Source organism: Macaca thibetana, chromosome 15 (assembly GCF_024542745.1).
Source record: "Macaca thibetana thibetana isolate TM-01 chromosome 15, ASM2454274v1, whole genome shotgun sequence".
Lineage (NCBI taxonomy): Eukaryota > Metazoa > Chordata > Mammalia > Primates > Cercopithecidae > Macaca > Macaca thibetana.
In genome coordinates, this window is record NC_065592.1 from 6,667,836 (window position 1) to 6,682,621 (window position 14,786).

General features: G+C 47.3%; 1 protein-coding gene across 14 annotated transcripts in view; it reads left to right on the forward strand.

Annotated features, from left to right (window-relative positions):
* RAPGEF1 (Rap guanine nucleotide exchange factor 1) overlaps positions 1-14,786 on the forward strand; it is a 159,884-nt gene that overhangs the window by 21,515 nt on the left and 123,583 nt on the right. For 5 of the 14 annotated variants that reach the window (XM_050759730.1, XM_050759736.1, XM_050759732.1 and 2 more), the window contains exon 1: positions 5,636-9,081. The exons of 6 other annotated variants lie outside the window; for them this stretch is intronic. In XM_050759730.1, coding sequence (XP_050615687.1) covers positions 9,018-9,081 — 64 coding nt within the window. In that variant the 5' untranslated portion in view covers positions 5,636-9,017. Of the gene's footprint in view, positions 1-5,635; positions 9,082-14,786 lie in introns of those variants that run through there. 3 more of the 14 variants (XM_050759740.1, XM_050759741.1, XM_050759742.1) reach the window with 2 other exon arrangements.

A 14,786-nucleotide genomic window follows, 5' to 3' on the forward strand; every position in this document is an offset into this window, starting at 1 on the left:
CTTACTGGAAAGTTCATTCCCCAGATATTGTAGGGCACCTGCTGAGAAGCCACGGACAAGAGCCGCGATTTAAAGGCTGCTGGCGCCACCATTTTCCGATCATGTGACCTTGGGAAAATTTGCTCACCCACTTCCTTTTAAAAATCAATTTCTCGCCGGGCGCGGTGGCTCAAGCCTGTAATCTCACTTTGGGAGGCCGAGACGGGCGGATCACGAGGTCAGGAGATCGAGACCATCCTGGCTAACACGGTGAAACCCCGTCTCTACTAAAAAATACAAAAAACTAGCTGGGCGAAGTGGCGGGTGCCTGTAGTCCCAGCTACTCGGGATGAGGCAGGAGAATGGCGTGAACCCGAGAGGAGGAGCTTGCAGTGATCACTGCACTGCTGGGTGACAGAGCAAGACTCCGTCTCAAAAAAAAAAAAAAATCAATTTCTCATTGATAAGATGGATCCTGCAGTAGGGTTGTGGTGAGTTCCTGCTGGGGAGTACTGGATCGGAAGCACTGGGGAGATATGAGTTCCTCTTCCTGCGTCCTTTGCTCCCTAGCTCCCTCACATCTTTGTTCAGATGCCACCCAGTGAGGATAGCCCTAACCACTGGGCCCACAATAGCAGACAGGGCGCCCATCACTTTCTGTCCCTCCCTTACCCCTGCTTTTTTCCCCCCCTTTAAATGTAGCTTTTTTTTGAGACAGTCTCACTCTGTTGCCCAGGCTGGAGTACAGTGGTGCAGTCTTGGCTCACTGCAACCTCCTGGGTTCAAGCGATTCTCCTGCCTCAGCCTCCCCAGTAGCTGGGATTACAAGCATGCACCAGCATGCCCGGCTAATATCTTGTGTTTTTAATAGAGATAGGGACTATGTTGCCAAGACTGGTCTTGAACTCCTGAGCTCAGGCAGTCTGCCCGCCTTGGCCTCCCAGAGTGCTAGGATTACAGGCGTGAGCCACCGCGCCTGGCCTATTTGCTGCTTTTTTATGATTTTTTCCCTATTTGGGAGGTAAGCTCCCTGTCAGCTACTGTTTCACCAAAGCCCAGAATGGTACCTGGCACATAACTGATGCTCACTAATGTTTGTTGGATGGATAGTGAGTACCCATTGGGTATGGACTCCAGATCTCTTAAAGGAGACAGGGGTGCATTTTACAAGCTTGAGGAGCACAGCCAGAGTGCAGACTGTGACTGTGTTCACACTCGCGCAGCTCAGTGCAGGGGGCCATCAGCAGTGAGTGGCTGGGTCAAGTTTATCTGGAGGCAGGGAGGTGTAAAGGGCAGAGGCCTCTGCAACTGCCAGAGCCTGGAGCCTGAGGTCAGCAAGCTGGCCGGGAGAGGGGCCGGAGTCTTCCCCAGCGCGGGCATTGCCTCTTCCGGTACTGCCATGGTCCAAGTGAAGCAGAGGCTGTGGGACTCTCAACACTGGTCTTTGAGAGTCCACTGGATGTTGGCTGTGAGGTGTCCTTTGACTCGCTGGAGAGGAGGGACATGAACTACAGCGCAGGCAGGCAGGTGCAGGGCTGTGCCCAGTGTCCAGTCTTCATGTGAAGAAGTGGGAGATGAAGGTGGGAAAGGTAATTTGGGGCCAGACTCCAAAAGGCCTTGAATGCCAATCCATGTACTTAGGGCTTCCACTTTTAGTATTACAGGAAGCATCAAGGGGTTTTTATTTTTTATTTTATTTTTTTTGAAACAGGGTCTGCCTCTGTCACCCAGGCTGGAGTGCAGTGGCGCAATCTTGGCTCACTGCAACCTCTGCCTCCCAGGCTCAAGCCGTTCTCTCACCTCAGCCCCCCGGGTAGCTAGGACTACAAACACACGTACCACCATGCTTAGCTAATTATGTTTTTCCTTTTTCTGTAGAGATGGGGTTTTGCCATGTTGCCCAGGCAGGTCTCAAACTCCTGGGCTCAAGTGATCTACTCACTTCTGCCTCCCAAAGTGCTGGGATTACAGGCGTGAGCCACAGTGCCTGGCCACATCAGGGATTTAAGAAGCATTCTCTGTACATATTTAGACTTTCCTCCCAGTCTTCTACATTTCTCCCTTTCCTGTACTGAGGGCTACGTTTAGTTCCTGGCCAAGTCCTGACTTTGTAAAGAACAACAAGTAAAACAGCTTCTTCAGAACGCTGGATGCTGAGCCCTGATTGCCCTTCAGTGAACCAGCCTCATCCATGAAGGTCCTTGAAAAGCCAGAAGGTATCTCATTGGGGGATCCTTGAAATCTGAAGCAGGGGATAGATTCTGAGCCCCTGTATTTTGTAGATTAGGTTAGTGCAAGAAAGATGGGCTGGTGACTTGCAGTTCATTTCTGTATAGTGTCCTTCTAGGCCTGCCTGGATGGAGAAACAAAGCAGCCTCGTGTGGGGTCCAGCAGCAGTGGTGAGTGGGATGGGAGCCAGCGTATGTAGTTGTTGACACATCCCCTGTAGAAGTGGGGCGGTGGGCTAGCTGTGGGAGAGCACTGCACTGGGAGTTGGTGACTTAGGGCCTCTAGCCTCCCGTGAAAGGTCTTTTTTCTCTGGACCTCAGTTTCTCCATTTTATTGTAATGAGCTGGGCTAGCTCAGTAGTTCTTAACCTCTTTTTTTTTTTTTTTTGAGACAGAGTCTCACTCTGTCACCAGGCTGGAGTGCAATGGCGTGATCTCGGCTCACTGCAACCTCCGCCTCCCGAGTTCAAGTGATTCTCCTTCCTCAGTCTCCCAAGTAGCTTGGGAGTACAGATGCTCACCACCATGCTCAGCTAATTTTTGTATTTTTGGTAGAGACGGGGTTTCACCATCTTGGCCAGGATAGTCTCTATCTCCTGACCTCGTGATCCGCCTGCCTCCGCCTCCCAGAGTGCTGGGATTGTAAGTAAAGGCGTGAGCCACCCTGCTGAGCCATTCTTTTTTTTTTTTTTTGAGACGGAGTCTCCCTCTATCGCCCAGGCTGGAGTGCAGTGGCACGATGGATGTCGGCTCACTGCAAACTCCACCTCCCGGGTTCACGCCATTCTCCTGGCTCAATTTTTTGTATTTTTAGTACAGACGGGGTTTCACCGTGTTAGCCAGGATGGTCTCGATCTCCTGATCTTGTGATCCGCCCGCCTTGGCCTCCCAAAGTGCTGGGATTACAGGCGTGAGCCACCGCGCCCGGCCGCTGAGCCATTCTTAACCTCTTAAAACTCCTTAAGACTTTGGTAAAAGCCATAGACCTCTCTTCCCAGAAAAATGAACACATGTGGTTTGCCAACACCTTAGGAACCCCCAAAGCCCATGAGACAAAGCCTTGGATCTGTAAGACCCTGTCCCATCTGACCCCCAACCTTCCCTGGGCACGTACCTCCAGCTACACAGGGCTTTCATACACGCTGCCCCTTTGCCTGGTCCAGCTCTGCTCATCCTTCAGGTCTCACTCTTCCCTGACTTCCAGATTAGATTAGGTCGCCCTGCTAGACATGCGCCCCCCGCCCTGAATTTGGCACTGATCACCGGGATAAGTAAGTGATTCTTCGTGCATGTTATCCGACCCTCCCCGGGCCCCGTGTTGGTATTTGTTGAGTAAATCTCTGAGCCCCTCCAGCTATGACATTCTGAGACTGATCTATGGGTTTGCAGGTGTGTCATAAGAGAGTCCCTGAGCTTGTATTTCCTATGACATTCGACACGTGGTGGCCTTTGCTTTCAATGATTTCCTCCAGGCCTGGACAGGAAAGTTACTTCAAAGCAGTCTAGGCCAGACTCGGTGGCTCATGCCAATAATCCCAGCACTTTGGGAGGCTGAGGCTAGAGGATCACTTGAGGCCATGAGTTTGAGACCAGCCTGGCAACCAAGCAAGATGCTATCTCTACAAAAAATAATTTTAATAATTAGCCAGGCATGGTGGCAAGTGCGTATAGTCCCAGCTAGTCAGGAGGCTGAGACAGGAGGATTGCTTGAGCCCAGCAGTTGGATGCTGCAGTGAGCTGTGATTGCACCACTGCATTCCAACCTGGATGACAGAGGGAGAGTCTGTCTCAAAAAAAAAAAAAAAAAAAGAGGCAGAGTCTAAGAACCCAGAAGACAGAAGAGTGGCTCCCAGACTTTCTGCCTCAGTGCTCTGCTGGGCCTGACCTCCAGGCTGGTCATCGCCTTTGTTTATATTCTGGGCTGAGCTGGAACTCACACTTGGAACATTCCCACAGTGCTTGACGCTTCCTCGTATTGTTGTATTTTTCTCCAGGAGGGAAGTGACCAACATCAGACTTTCCTCCCAGCGGACAAATTCCATACACAAAGCTTTGTGTCAGCTACCGGGTACCCGCCTGAGAGCCCAGCCTCTGTTTCTTTGGTTCTGGGTGGGTGAATGTGCACATTACAGGGATCCACGGGCCCTTCCCTTCTGAGCCATTTCTATCTTAAAAAAAAAAAAAAAAATCTCCTTCAAGAAGTGAGCACCGCCTTGCAGGATCCTGACTCAGAGTTTGTCTGGAGCCAACAGCGTCTTGTGTGTAGGGACAGGCGCTCCTTAAAATGTTCCTACTTCAGTGGCCACAATATTACCCCTCCGGCTTATGTCATGTTCCACAATCAAAGTATCATTCCTCCTGGAGTCCAGCTACTCGGGAGGCTGAGGCAGGAGGATCACTTCTCGGAGTTCGAGGCCAGCTGGGCAATGTAGGGAGACCCTGTCTCTTAAAAAAAAAAAATTATTCCTGAGGTACAGATGTTTGTAAGATAAATTTAATTTTTATTGTACTAAGATAATGAATTATTTACTAGAATATTGCAGTGGATCTTACTCTGATATGGGGGAGAAAATCCCTAGTGAGGGTAAATAATTTTTTTTCAATGTATTGTATCTAAAGCTTGGAGATTTATAGGTAATAATAATAAAAACAGTGACAGTAGCTATTCTCATTGAGTGTCTGCTGTGTACCCACAAATTTGAAACATCTTTATTTTATTTTAGGTTTTTAGAGATGGGGTCTCGCTCTGTGGCCCAGACTGGAGTGCAGTGGTGTGATCACAATCACTGCAGTCTTGACCTCTTGGGCTCAAATGATTCTCCTGTCTTAACCTCCCACCTCAGCCTCCCAATCTAAATTCTTATTTAACCTTTAAACTACCCATGAAGTAGATAACATAGTTGTACATGTGAACGTATGTGAAAATACAGGGTGTGGAGAGGTTTAGTTTCTATCCCAAAGTTGCTCAGCTAGGAAGTGCCCACAGAGATTCAAACCAGGCCAGCTGGCCTTCAAAGCCAGTTCCTTCACACTGTCCTCCTGCCTCCTCCTGTCATGAGGGAATGGGTAGCAGAGGTTTTCCTAGCCAAAGATAAAGATCTGGGGGCTGGATCTGGCCCTCCAACTAAATGCCTAGCCTTAATCCTTGCCCCTCTCTGAAGAATCTGTGAAATGGGGGAGGGGCTCGCTGGAGCAGATGATCTTGTGGATCTCCTTGGGTTTTACGGAGATTTGGGGCTTGGAGTAGTCATCCCTGAAGGAGTGACCTTGATAACACACGGCCAAGTCGGGTCTGATTGAAGGCAGTTCGTACCGTTACAGCGTTCTCGGCGTATTTGTGCAAGGCTTGGAAACTTGTCACAGTGGCTGTGCAGTCCGCCCTCTGCTTCCCATTTGTGAAGAAGCAAAAAAGGTTTGTGTTGTCTCCCTGAAATGTGCCCTGGAGGTGGGTCGCTTGCCCATCTTGGATTGCAGGCATATTGGTCTTTGGGGGTGGCTCTGTGTTTTTTTGTTTGTTTGTTTGTTTGTTTCCTCGCTCGCTTAGTCTGGGACACTGCAGAGGGGATGACTGTAAAAGACGCTTTCTGAGCTGGGGATTAGAGAGGAATTCTTAAGATTAGGTTATTCTGTTGCCGTTCCCTTCCCTCTCCCCCTGAGCAGTTCACATTGGACTTACCTTGGGGGAGCCATGATTGAGAAGTGGTTGGACCACAGGGTCCTCATTTCAAAGCCCTTCTCTCAGGGAAATGTCCAGTTCATTCTAAAGGTTCATCAGTAAATTAGTTGTTTGGAACCTAGGATGCGTTTTTTCATGGAAACAACATTACGAATGTGTTGGCCCCCAGCTAAGAAATGACAGAGCGCACACCTGAGCCCAGGTTCTGTGACTGTGACCCATTATTCTCTGTGTGCACAGAGGCCTCGAGGAGCTGCCGCAGACACGGCTCCTGACTTCAGGGGCTTTGCACTCCTGAGAGGGAAGCAACTCCAGGGCTGGGAGTGGCCTGAGCTAAGGAGTGGGGAAGTGGAGGAAACAGGCCCCAGCCACCCACACCCTCCGACTCTTGCTAGGAGAGGAGAGTTTATCTTATGGATTAGAAACTCTGGTTAACGCATTCCAGGGGGAGAGGACAATCAGTGTGTGTATGTTGGGGATAATTCCCATTGGTTTATTCCGTCACCTCTCCACCTATTTATTCAACAGAGAGCTATTAAGCACCTACTGTGTGCCAGGTATTCTGCTGTGCAACTGGTTTCATTGGACCCCTCTAGCGTGGTGGGGGTTCCCTGTGCTTTCTTCCAGTTTGTGGCTGCAGTTTAATCTGGGGAGGAGCTTGCGGCTCTGTAAGGGAAACGGGGAGCCTCTGCACGCATGCTCTTTCCTGCCGCCTCATTGGAGAGGGTGCGACAGACACATACTGTTTGCTTTGCCAAGTTTGGAATCTCAGGCCGTGATTTTGCAAAAATGACCTCTGTATTGGTAGATCAAAATATGAGGCCTTAAGATTTTGTAGAGATTTGGATTTTGGTTTCGTCTGTTTTGCATAAATTGGAAAGATGATTTCCCCCTCCTTTAGAAAGGAAGGGCCTGGTATAACAGTGACCCACTGCGCCCAGAAACTTAACAGGGTGTTAAGTGCCTCTTAAACTTAGTCTCTCTGGCTCTGTGGGTCTTTTATGGAATGTTGTCTCAAATTCTACTCCAGTTCTATACTTACTCCCATTTTTTACCATCCAACTCTGTAAAATAAATTTACTTTGGTGCTTTTGGCTAAATTGACCGAAGCCAGACATCTGCCACCTAAGCTAATATATTTTCAGTCTACAATTATAAAAGTGATGAAGGACTGGACATGGTGCTCACGTCTGTAATCCCAGCACTTTGGGAGGCCGAGGTGGACGGATCACTTGAGATCAGGAGTTTGAGAACAACCTGGCCAACATGACGAACCCCCATCTCGACTAAAAATTCAAAAATTAGCTGGGCATGGTGGTGCACACCTGTAATCCAGCTATTCAGGAGCCTGAGGCAAGAGAATCACTTGAGCTCAGGAAGCAGAGGTTGCAGGGAGCTGAGATTGCGCCACTGCACTCCTGCCTGGGTTGCAGAGCAAGACTCTGTCTCAAAAAATAAATAAAATAAAATAAAATAAAATAAGCAGAGTACAGTGGCTCACACCTGTAATCCCAGGACTATGGGAGGCTGAGGCAGGAGTTTTACTTGAGGCCAGGAGTTTGAGACCAGCCTGAGCAACATAGGGAGACCCTGTCTCTACAAAAAGTTTTAAAAATTAGCCAGGCGAGGTGGCATGCACCTGTAGTCCTAGCTTCTTGGGAGGCTGAGGCAGGAGGATTGCAGTGAGCCATGATTGCACCACTACACTCCAGCCTGGGTGACACAGCAAGACCCTGTTCCCGCCCTCACCTCAAAACAAAGATAAATATTCACCAAGGACTTCCTGAGTGTCAGGCAGCATGCTAGGTACTTCACAAATGTTCTCTTGTATTTGATTCTTATTACAGCTGAGGAGGTGGGACTGGAATTATGCCGAGTTAACAGATAAGGAAACTGAGGCTACTGTGCTCAATTGGCAAAGCCAAGGGGCAGAGCTAGGATTTGCACCCAGGCTGGAGTGCAATGGCATGATCCCGGCTTGCTGCAACCTCCCCCTCCCAGGTTCAAGTGATTCTCCTGCCTCAGCCTCCCAAGTCACTGGGATTACAGTTTTGTGCCATCACGCCCGGCTAATTTTTCTATTGTTAGTAGAGACAGGGTTTCACCATGTTGGCCAGTCTGGTTTTGAACTCCTGGCCTCAAGTAATCCACCCACTTCAGCCTCCCAAAGTGCTGGGATTACAGGCGTGAGCCACTTCGCCCAGCTCAGAGCCTGCATTCTTACCCATATCATGCTGTGGGGATTCTTCAGGAGTTTTATAACTTCAAACTCTGGGACTTAAATAAATGAAATCTTTTCATCCACCTCGACATTGTCTTCCTTTTTACCAAGAATATATGATTGATTTCATTCCCTTCTTTTCTTCCAGAAAACCCATTGTTCAGAATTTAGATAGTGTAGCACTTTCTCCAGCAAAATTTTTCCCAAAGTGCAGTGGAAGTTTGGAACGTGAGGTTATAAATTCTTAGCTGTGTTTGTCCCCAAGGTGTTTTCTTCTTTGGAGACTGAGGTGTAGCAGTGTTTTTTGGTGTCTTGTTTTGTTTTGTGTTTCCCTTGGAAACACAGCATTAGTGAAATCAGCTTGTTCTCTCTGACAGTACTTGTTACGTTGGACACACTGGTCTGAGCGTGGGACTCTGAAATAGAAGGCGTGGCATAAGGGTCTGTGTGAAAATGTTTCTCCTGGCATGCCCCAGAATGTTTCGTTTATGACTTTCAGCTTTTTTGATCACCTGATTCCCCATTTCTCCTGCGGGGAAAAGTGGTATTAAAAGTATTTGGACATAAAATTCATCTTTCCAGCCACTGCTGTGCTGATGAGTAATAAAGTGTCAAAAGGATGCCGAGGAAAGAGCTTCTTAATATAGACCATGCCTGAGACACACCGGTAGGGCGATAACAAGCCCTTTCTTCTGATTTCCTCCCTGGGGCCAAAGGGATTTTGAAAGGCAGAAGGCAAAGACTGTTCAGAATGAGATTCCTCAAGCTTCCCTTGTGAGGCTGCCTGGGCTCTGCTGCTGGGTGGTTTGGGATGTCCAAGAGATGATCCCCTTTCAGCCAGTGACTTGGTCCTCAGTTGCTGTTCCAGAAAAACGCCGGGGCTGGGAAGGGCCCTGCGTCCTCTGGCTTTAAAATGGGCAATGCTATTGAAAAACAGAAGCCGTTGAAACGAAGTCATCTGTACCCCTGGAAACAAGGTAAGAAAGCCCTGGGCTTCCTTTCCAGGAAGAAGCAAGAAGGCAGTTTTCTCTGAGAGACTGGCCCGGCACCAGAGCTGAAGTGCCTGGGGAATCACTTTCTAGAGCAGAAGGCACTGGTAATCCAACATGGTTTCAAGAAAATTCACAATTCTCCTGAGGAATAAGATGATTCCTCTCTCAATATGAGGGCTTGGTTTGGCTGAGGGTTTAGGTTCAACTTGAGATGTTTCATTCAGTGCAGTATGTGTCTGTTGAAAATTTTTACTTTTTTTGAGACAGAGCCTCGCTCTGTCACTCAGGCTGGAGTGCAGTGGCACGATCTCGGCTCACTGCAACTTCCGCCTCCCAGGTTCAAGCAATTCTCTGCCTCAGCCTCCTGAGTAGCTGGGATTACAGGCACCCGCCACCGCGCCCGGCTAATTTTTGTATTTTTAGTAGAAATGGGGTTTCACCATCTTGGCCAGGCTGGTCTTGAACTCCTGACCTCATGACCCACCTGCCACTGCCTCCCAGAGTGCTGGGATCCCAAGTGTGAGCCAACGCACATGGCCGAAAATTTTTACTTTTTTAGAAACATTCTAAGTCAGCCAGGTGCAGGGGCTTACGCCTGTAATCCCGGCACTTTGGGAGGCTAAGGTGGGCAGATCACTTGAGGTCAGGAGTTCGAGTCCAGCCTGGCCAACATGGTGAAACCCCGCCTCTACTAATAATACAAAAATTAGCCAGGCGTGGTGGCAGGCACCTGTATTCCCAGCTACAGGCTGAGACAGGAGAATCGCTTGAACCCAGAATGTGGAGGTTGCAGTAGCTGAGATTGCACCTCTGCACTCCAGCCTGAGTAACAGAGTGAAACTGTCTCAAAAAAAAAAAAAGAAAGAGAGAGATATTCCAAGTCAAAGCTTTGATATCTAGTAGTTTGAGGCTTTTGTGATATTTTTGGTTTAGAGAATGTTATTAACAGCTTTTAAATATATAGCACTTCCAAAAATTCCAAAGTACTTTCAAGGTACTTTCTGTAAAATCTTAACATTTATCCATCCTGGACACCCAGGAAGTGGGACAGCAGCCTCTCCTGACACCTGCTCTGTCTTTCTAGGGCTTGGGGTCATGTCAGCTTGAGAAGGAGGAAGTTGGCAGGGCCACAGAGCAGTGCAGTGGTACATTTGGAACTCAAGGACCTTTGATAGTGTCTCAGTGCAGGGCAGTCTTCTGACGCACTCAGTGGCCTTTTTTCATAGTTACTGACCCAGGAGGCCGGCCGGCTGGCAGGCATGCCAGAGATGACATATGCGAGAGTTCACCAGGTCTTGGTCTCCTCTTGCCAGAAGAAGTTGTGGTAGCATTTGATCAGTAGCAAGACAGTTTGTTCACAGCTGCATATATGGGTGTGTTTATGAAAAGAAAAAGAAATAACTGGAAGAAAATGCATGGAAATGTTAAGAGCAGTTGCTGTTTGTCAAATGATAGATCTTTTTCTCTTAAAAAGCAAGTAGGTGGGATGCTAATTTACTGTCAGGTTCCAGCCCTTCTGACTTTCCATGAGTCATTCTTTTGTCTAACATGTTACTTTGGAAAGGGTACTCCTTAGCAGTCCTTCATTGGATCCTGGTTTGAACAAAACAGCTATTAAAGACATTGGGGGACAGTTTGGGAAATTTGAATATGAACTCCATGGTGGATTATAATGAGGAACTGTTGTTCATGTGATTATGTGTGATACGGTGCTGAGTCATGTAGGAGTATGTGCTTTTTTGAATAGTCATGCTGAAGTATTTAGGGGTGAAGAGTTATGCTGTCTATAATTTACTGTCTAAAATCATAATCACTCTGTGATTTTCCCTGTGTACACGTTAATAAATTTGTATGCCTTTTCTCCAATTAAAAACAATACTGTAATCCCAGCACTTTGGGAGGCCGAGGCAGGCGGATCACTTGAGCTCAGGAGTTCGAAACCAAGACCAGCCTGGGCAACATGGCAAAACCCCATCTCTACCAAAAATACAAAAAATTAACCAGGCATGGCGGTGTGCGCATGTAGTCCCAGCTACTCGGGAGGCTGAGATGCGAGGATTGCTTGAACCTAGGAGGCAGAGGTTGCAGTGAGTCAAGATTGCACCATTGCACTCCAGCCTGGGTGACAAAGCAAAACCCCCGTTTCAAAAAAAACAAGAATCCCAGGGCACCACCATGACCCTGATCTGCAGCCCACATTCAACGTGGTTGTGAAATCTTGGTGGATGAATGATGGCCCCAGGTTCCAGGGCAAGTAGCACTGTCTGTGTCTAGTTTAGGGACAGGCGAATGGGAATCCCGGGCATATCATTATGTGGATTTGCTACAGGCAATTGGGACAGCCCAGACGGCCCCTGATTTCTGCCCCGGTGCCCCTGTGTTAGGTGCTCCGGAGAATAAGACTTTAACCAGAGCCAAAGATGATCATGATTAGGAAGGGCAGGCCCAGAGTGCATTCCAAAGGCAAATTTAAAGGAAACTTTTATCTGCCATTTAGATAGTTTACGTGTGTTTCCATGTCATACACCTGGGGAGTTGAAAAGCCACAGGGGCAGAACACCAGTGTGAAAAACATGAATCTCACAGCCTCCACCTGCATTTTATGCTGGCTAGAGAAGCTTCTCTAGTGATTTGAGACAGTGTGGGACACATACCCGATGAGGGGACCACTATACTGTCCGACTTATGGTTCTGGTTTTTATTTTTTGATAGCTCTCAGGACCAACCCCACACATAAGAAAATGTTTTTTACAATAATGGATGCTCTTTGGGGTTGAGAAATCTGACTCATGTGTATTACCATAGTGAGTTCCAGCAGGCCCCAAACAGAAAAAAATAAGATGGGAAGTGGCACGAGGCAGTGGCTCAAGTGTGATCCTGAGAGTTCCAGCCAGAGTTCTGGCCCAGCCGGCTCTCCGACCTTGAACAGATGCATTTTCTAATGCCAAATGCCCTGGCTTTTCTTGTCTGCAGTGGCCTGTTCCAAGCGACTGCATCTTATTGTGTTATTTAATTTACATCTGTGGGGTTTTTTTTTTTTTTTTAATTGATCTGTTTACCACTTGATTGTAAACCACCTGAGGGCAGGCAGTTGCAGGGTTCGTTGTTTTGTCCTCGGCACTTGCATGGTGCCTGGCACATGTGCCCTCTGTGAGTGCTGCCTGGCTGTAGTTTCGCTGCTGGTATAAAGAAGGGTAGGCGTATGCAGGGCATGGTGGTTCCTGGTGCACAGTGCACAGTGGACATGCAATAAATAATAGTTACCCGTGCCGGCAGGTGTATTTGGGACTTGGAAGGTGGCAGGTGGTTATTTGGGACCTGGAAATGTTCATTCTTAGCCTTTCATTGCCCAAAGTAGAAACGTTGGAGAATGAAAATAGGTACACCTTCCTCTATCCCACAGCAATTCTGAGTTTACAAACAGTAAATGTATTGATGATTGTTCAATTGCAAATATTGCTTCACAAAAGCCCCTCTTAAAGAGTCAACATTTAGTTGTTGATTCATACAGCTGGAGGAAACTTTGAAATTTAGGGCTAAATTGAACTTCTCTGAAATAGGCTTATAATCCTGCCCTCCCAGAGATAGGCAGGCACCCTGCCTGACTGGCTCCTTTCCTTCTTTCCTTTCCTTTTATTCCTTCCTTTCCTCTCTTTTTTTTTCTCTCTTTCGAAATAATTTGAAGAGTTGCTTACAGTGTTCATTTTGGCTCTTGGGAGTACAGCACTGACAGAAGTTTCCTTGGGAATTAAAAATTGCAGCAGTAATTGCAAATTGAATTGTTATCTCCTTCAAAAATCCCAGCAGCTCCAGGCCATACCAGCCTGGTAAATGGAAATGTTAATGATTTGCATGTTTGTACACAGTGTGGGTGTGAGCGAATGAAATTAACACCCTTAGTAGCAGAGCTGAGTATAAAAAGCTTCAGCCCACAGGCCTTGGTGGATTGTGGGGTTTGCTGTGCTGGAAGCAGATTGGCAGGCCCAGGTGGGGCTGGGGGTGGCAGGGGGTGAGTTAAGGATTTGCCTCAGTTCTGAATGCGAGTGGTTGCTCTGCCATAGGGGCAAATTTAGAAATGTTTGCATTCCAGCCAGCAAAGGTGTTTAGACTCGCCTCTGCGCACTAGATGGCAAAGTAGCATCTGGTGCAACTGGATGCCCGTGTGCCAGCTAATTAATATTGATCCGGAATGCACAAGGGCTGGGTGCTGCAATTACCACCAGCTCAGTGCGTTCTAGCTTATAAGTAAGGCAAGACAAATCACTTCACATTTCCAGGCCTGTTTCCTGATCTCTAAACGAGATTAATAATAATGCATACTTTGAAGGACTACTGTGAGCACTAATGAGATAATTCACATAAAGGGGTTATAGCCCTTAGCATACACTGAGCATTTAATGAATAATAGTGATTCTTGTTATGCATTGCATAGTAGAGAGAACCTTGGATTTACCAGATCCATGGACATGGATTATCTGCCTGGCTTCATCCCAGTCCCAGTGGCTGTGTGAGTTTGGGTAATTCTCCACTTGTTTCCGTCTCTCAGCTTAACGTATCACATGCCTGCTGGTCTTGAAGGACCCCTTGCAGGCTGTGCATCAGTGGCCATCAGCATTGGTCACACTGCCTTTCAGATCTGCTAACTCCTGGAGCATTTAGTACCTGCTTAGACAGCCTGGGTTTGGCTGAGCTGAGAGATCACAGGAGAGCTTTTTATGGTGTTGAATTTCTTTGAAAATTTCTTTAGAGCTCTGGAGCCCGGGTGCCAGGGTGGAGTCTTTGTTCTCCCACTTTCTAATTGGCTGACCTTCAGCAAGTTACTTAATTTCTGGGCCTCAATTTCCTCATCTGCAAATAGTGCTCACTTCCTAGGGAGATGTAAGGATGAAGGAGTCTGTCCATGCAAAGTGCTTAGGATGGTGCCTGGCTTGCAGTCAGTATCCAGTCAGTGTTTATTGTTGTTATTACTTTTAGGTCACATACAGCGAAGTTACATTTGATTTTGGTTGAAATGATGTTACATTATTAAAGAAAAACATTGGAGCCAACGGACACAATGCAAACAAGAAAATGCATGTTGAGTGTCTAAGCCTAAAAGACATAAAAGACCGGGCATGATGGCTCACACCTATAATTCCCGCACTTTGGAAGACTGAGGTGGGAGGATCGCTTGAGCTCAGGAGTTCAAGACCAGCCTGGACAACATAGTGAGACCCTGTCTGCAAAAAATTTTTAAAAATAAAATTAAATTAACTGGGCGTGGTGGCACACATTCAGTGGCATGATCATGACTCACTACAGCCTCTGCCTCCTGGACTTAGGTGATCCTCCCTGCATGTCAGCCTGGGTGAGCTGAGACCCTGTCTTAAAATGAATGAATGACCTAAAACATAGTAAGGCGGCAAAAGTGTTAGTTGGTGCCATTATTCTTTTTCAGAGTGGCTGCACACGATGCGTATTATTCATAGAGTTGTCAACATGTGCAAATATTTTTGCTTTTTTTCTTTTAATTTTATGCTTCTATGTGGTCATAATATCTACTATGACTGTGACATTCCATCATGTTACTGTTCCATAACTTATGAAATCATTCACCCGCTGTTGAATATTGAAATTATTTCCACTTTTTACAGGTCAGGCAGCAGTAGGTAGCTTCATTAATATAGTTTTGTGATTCTGTTGGATCATGT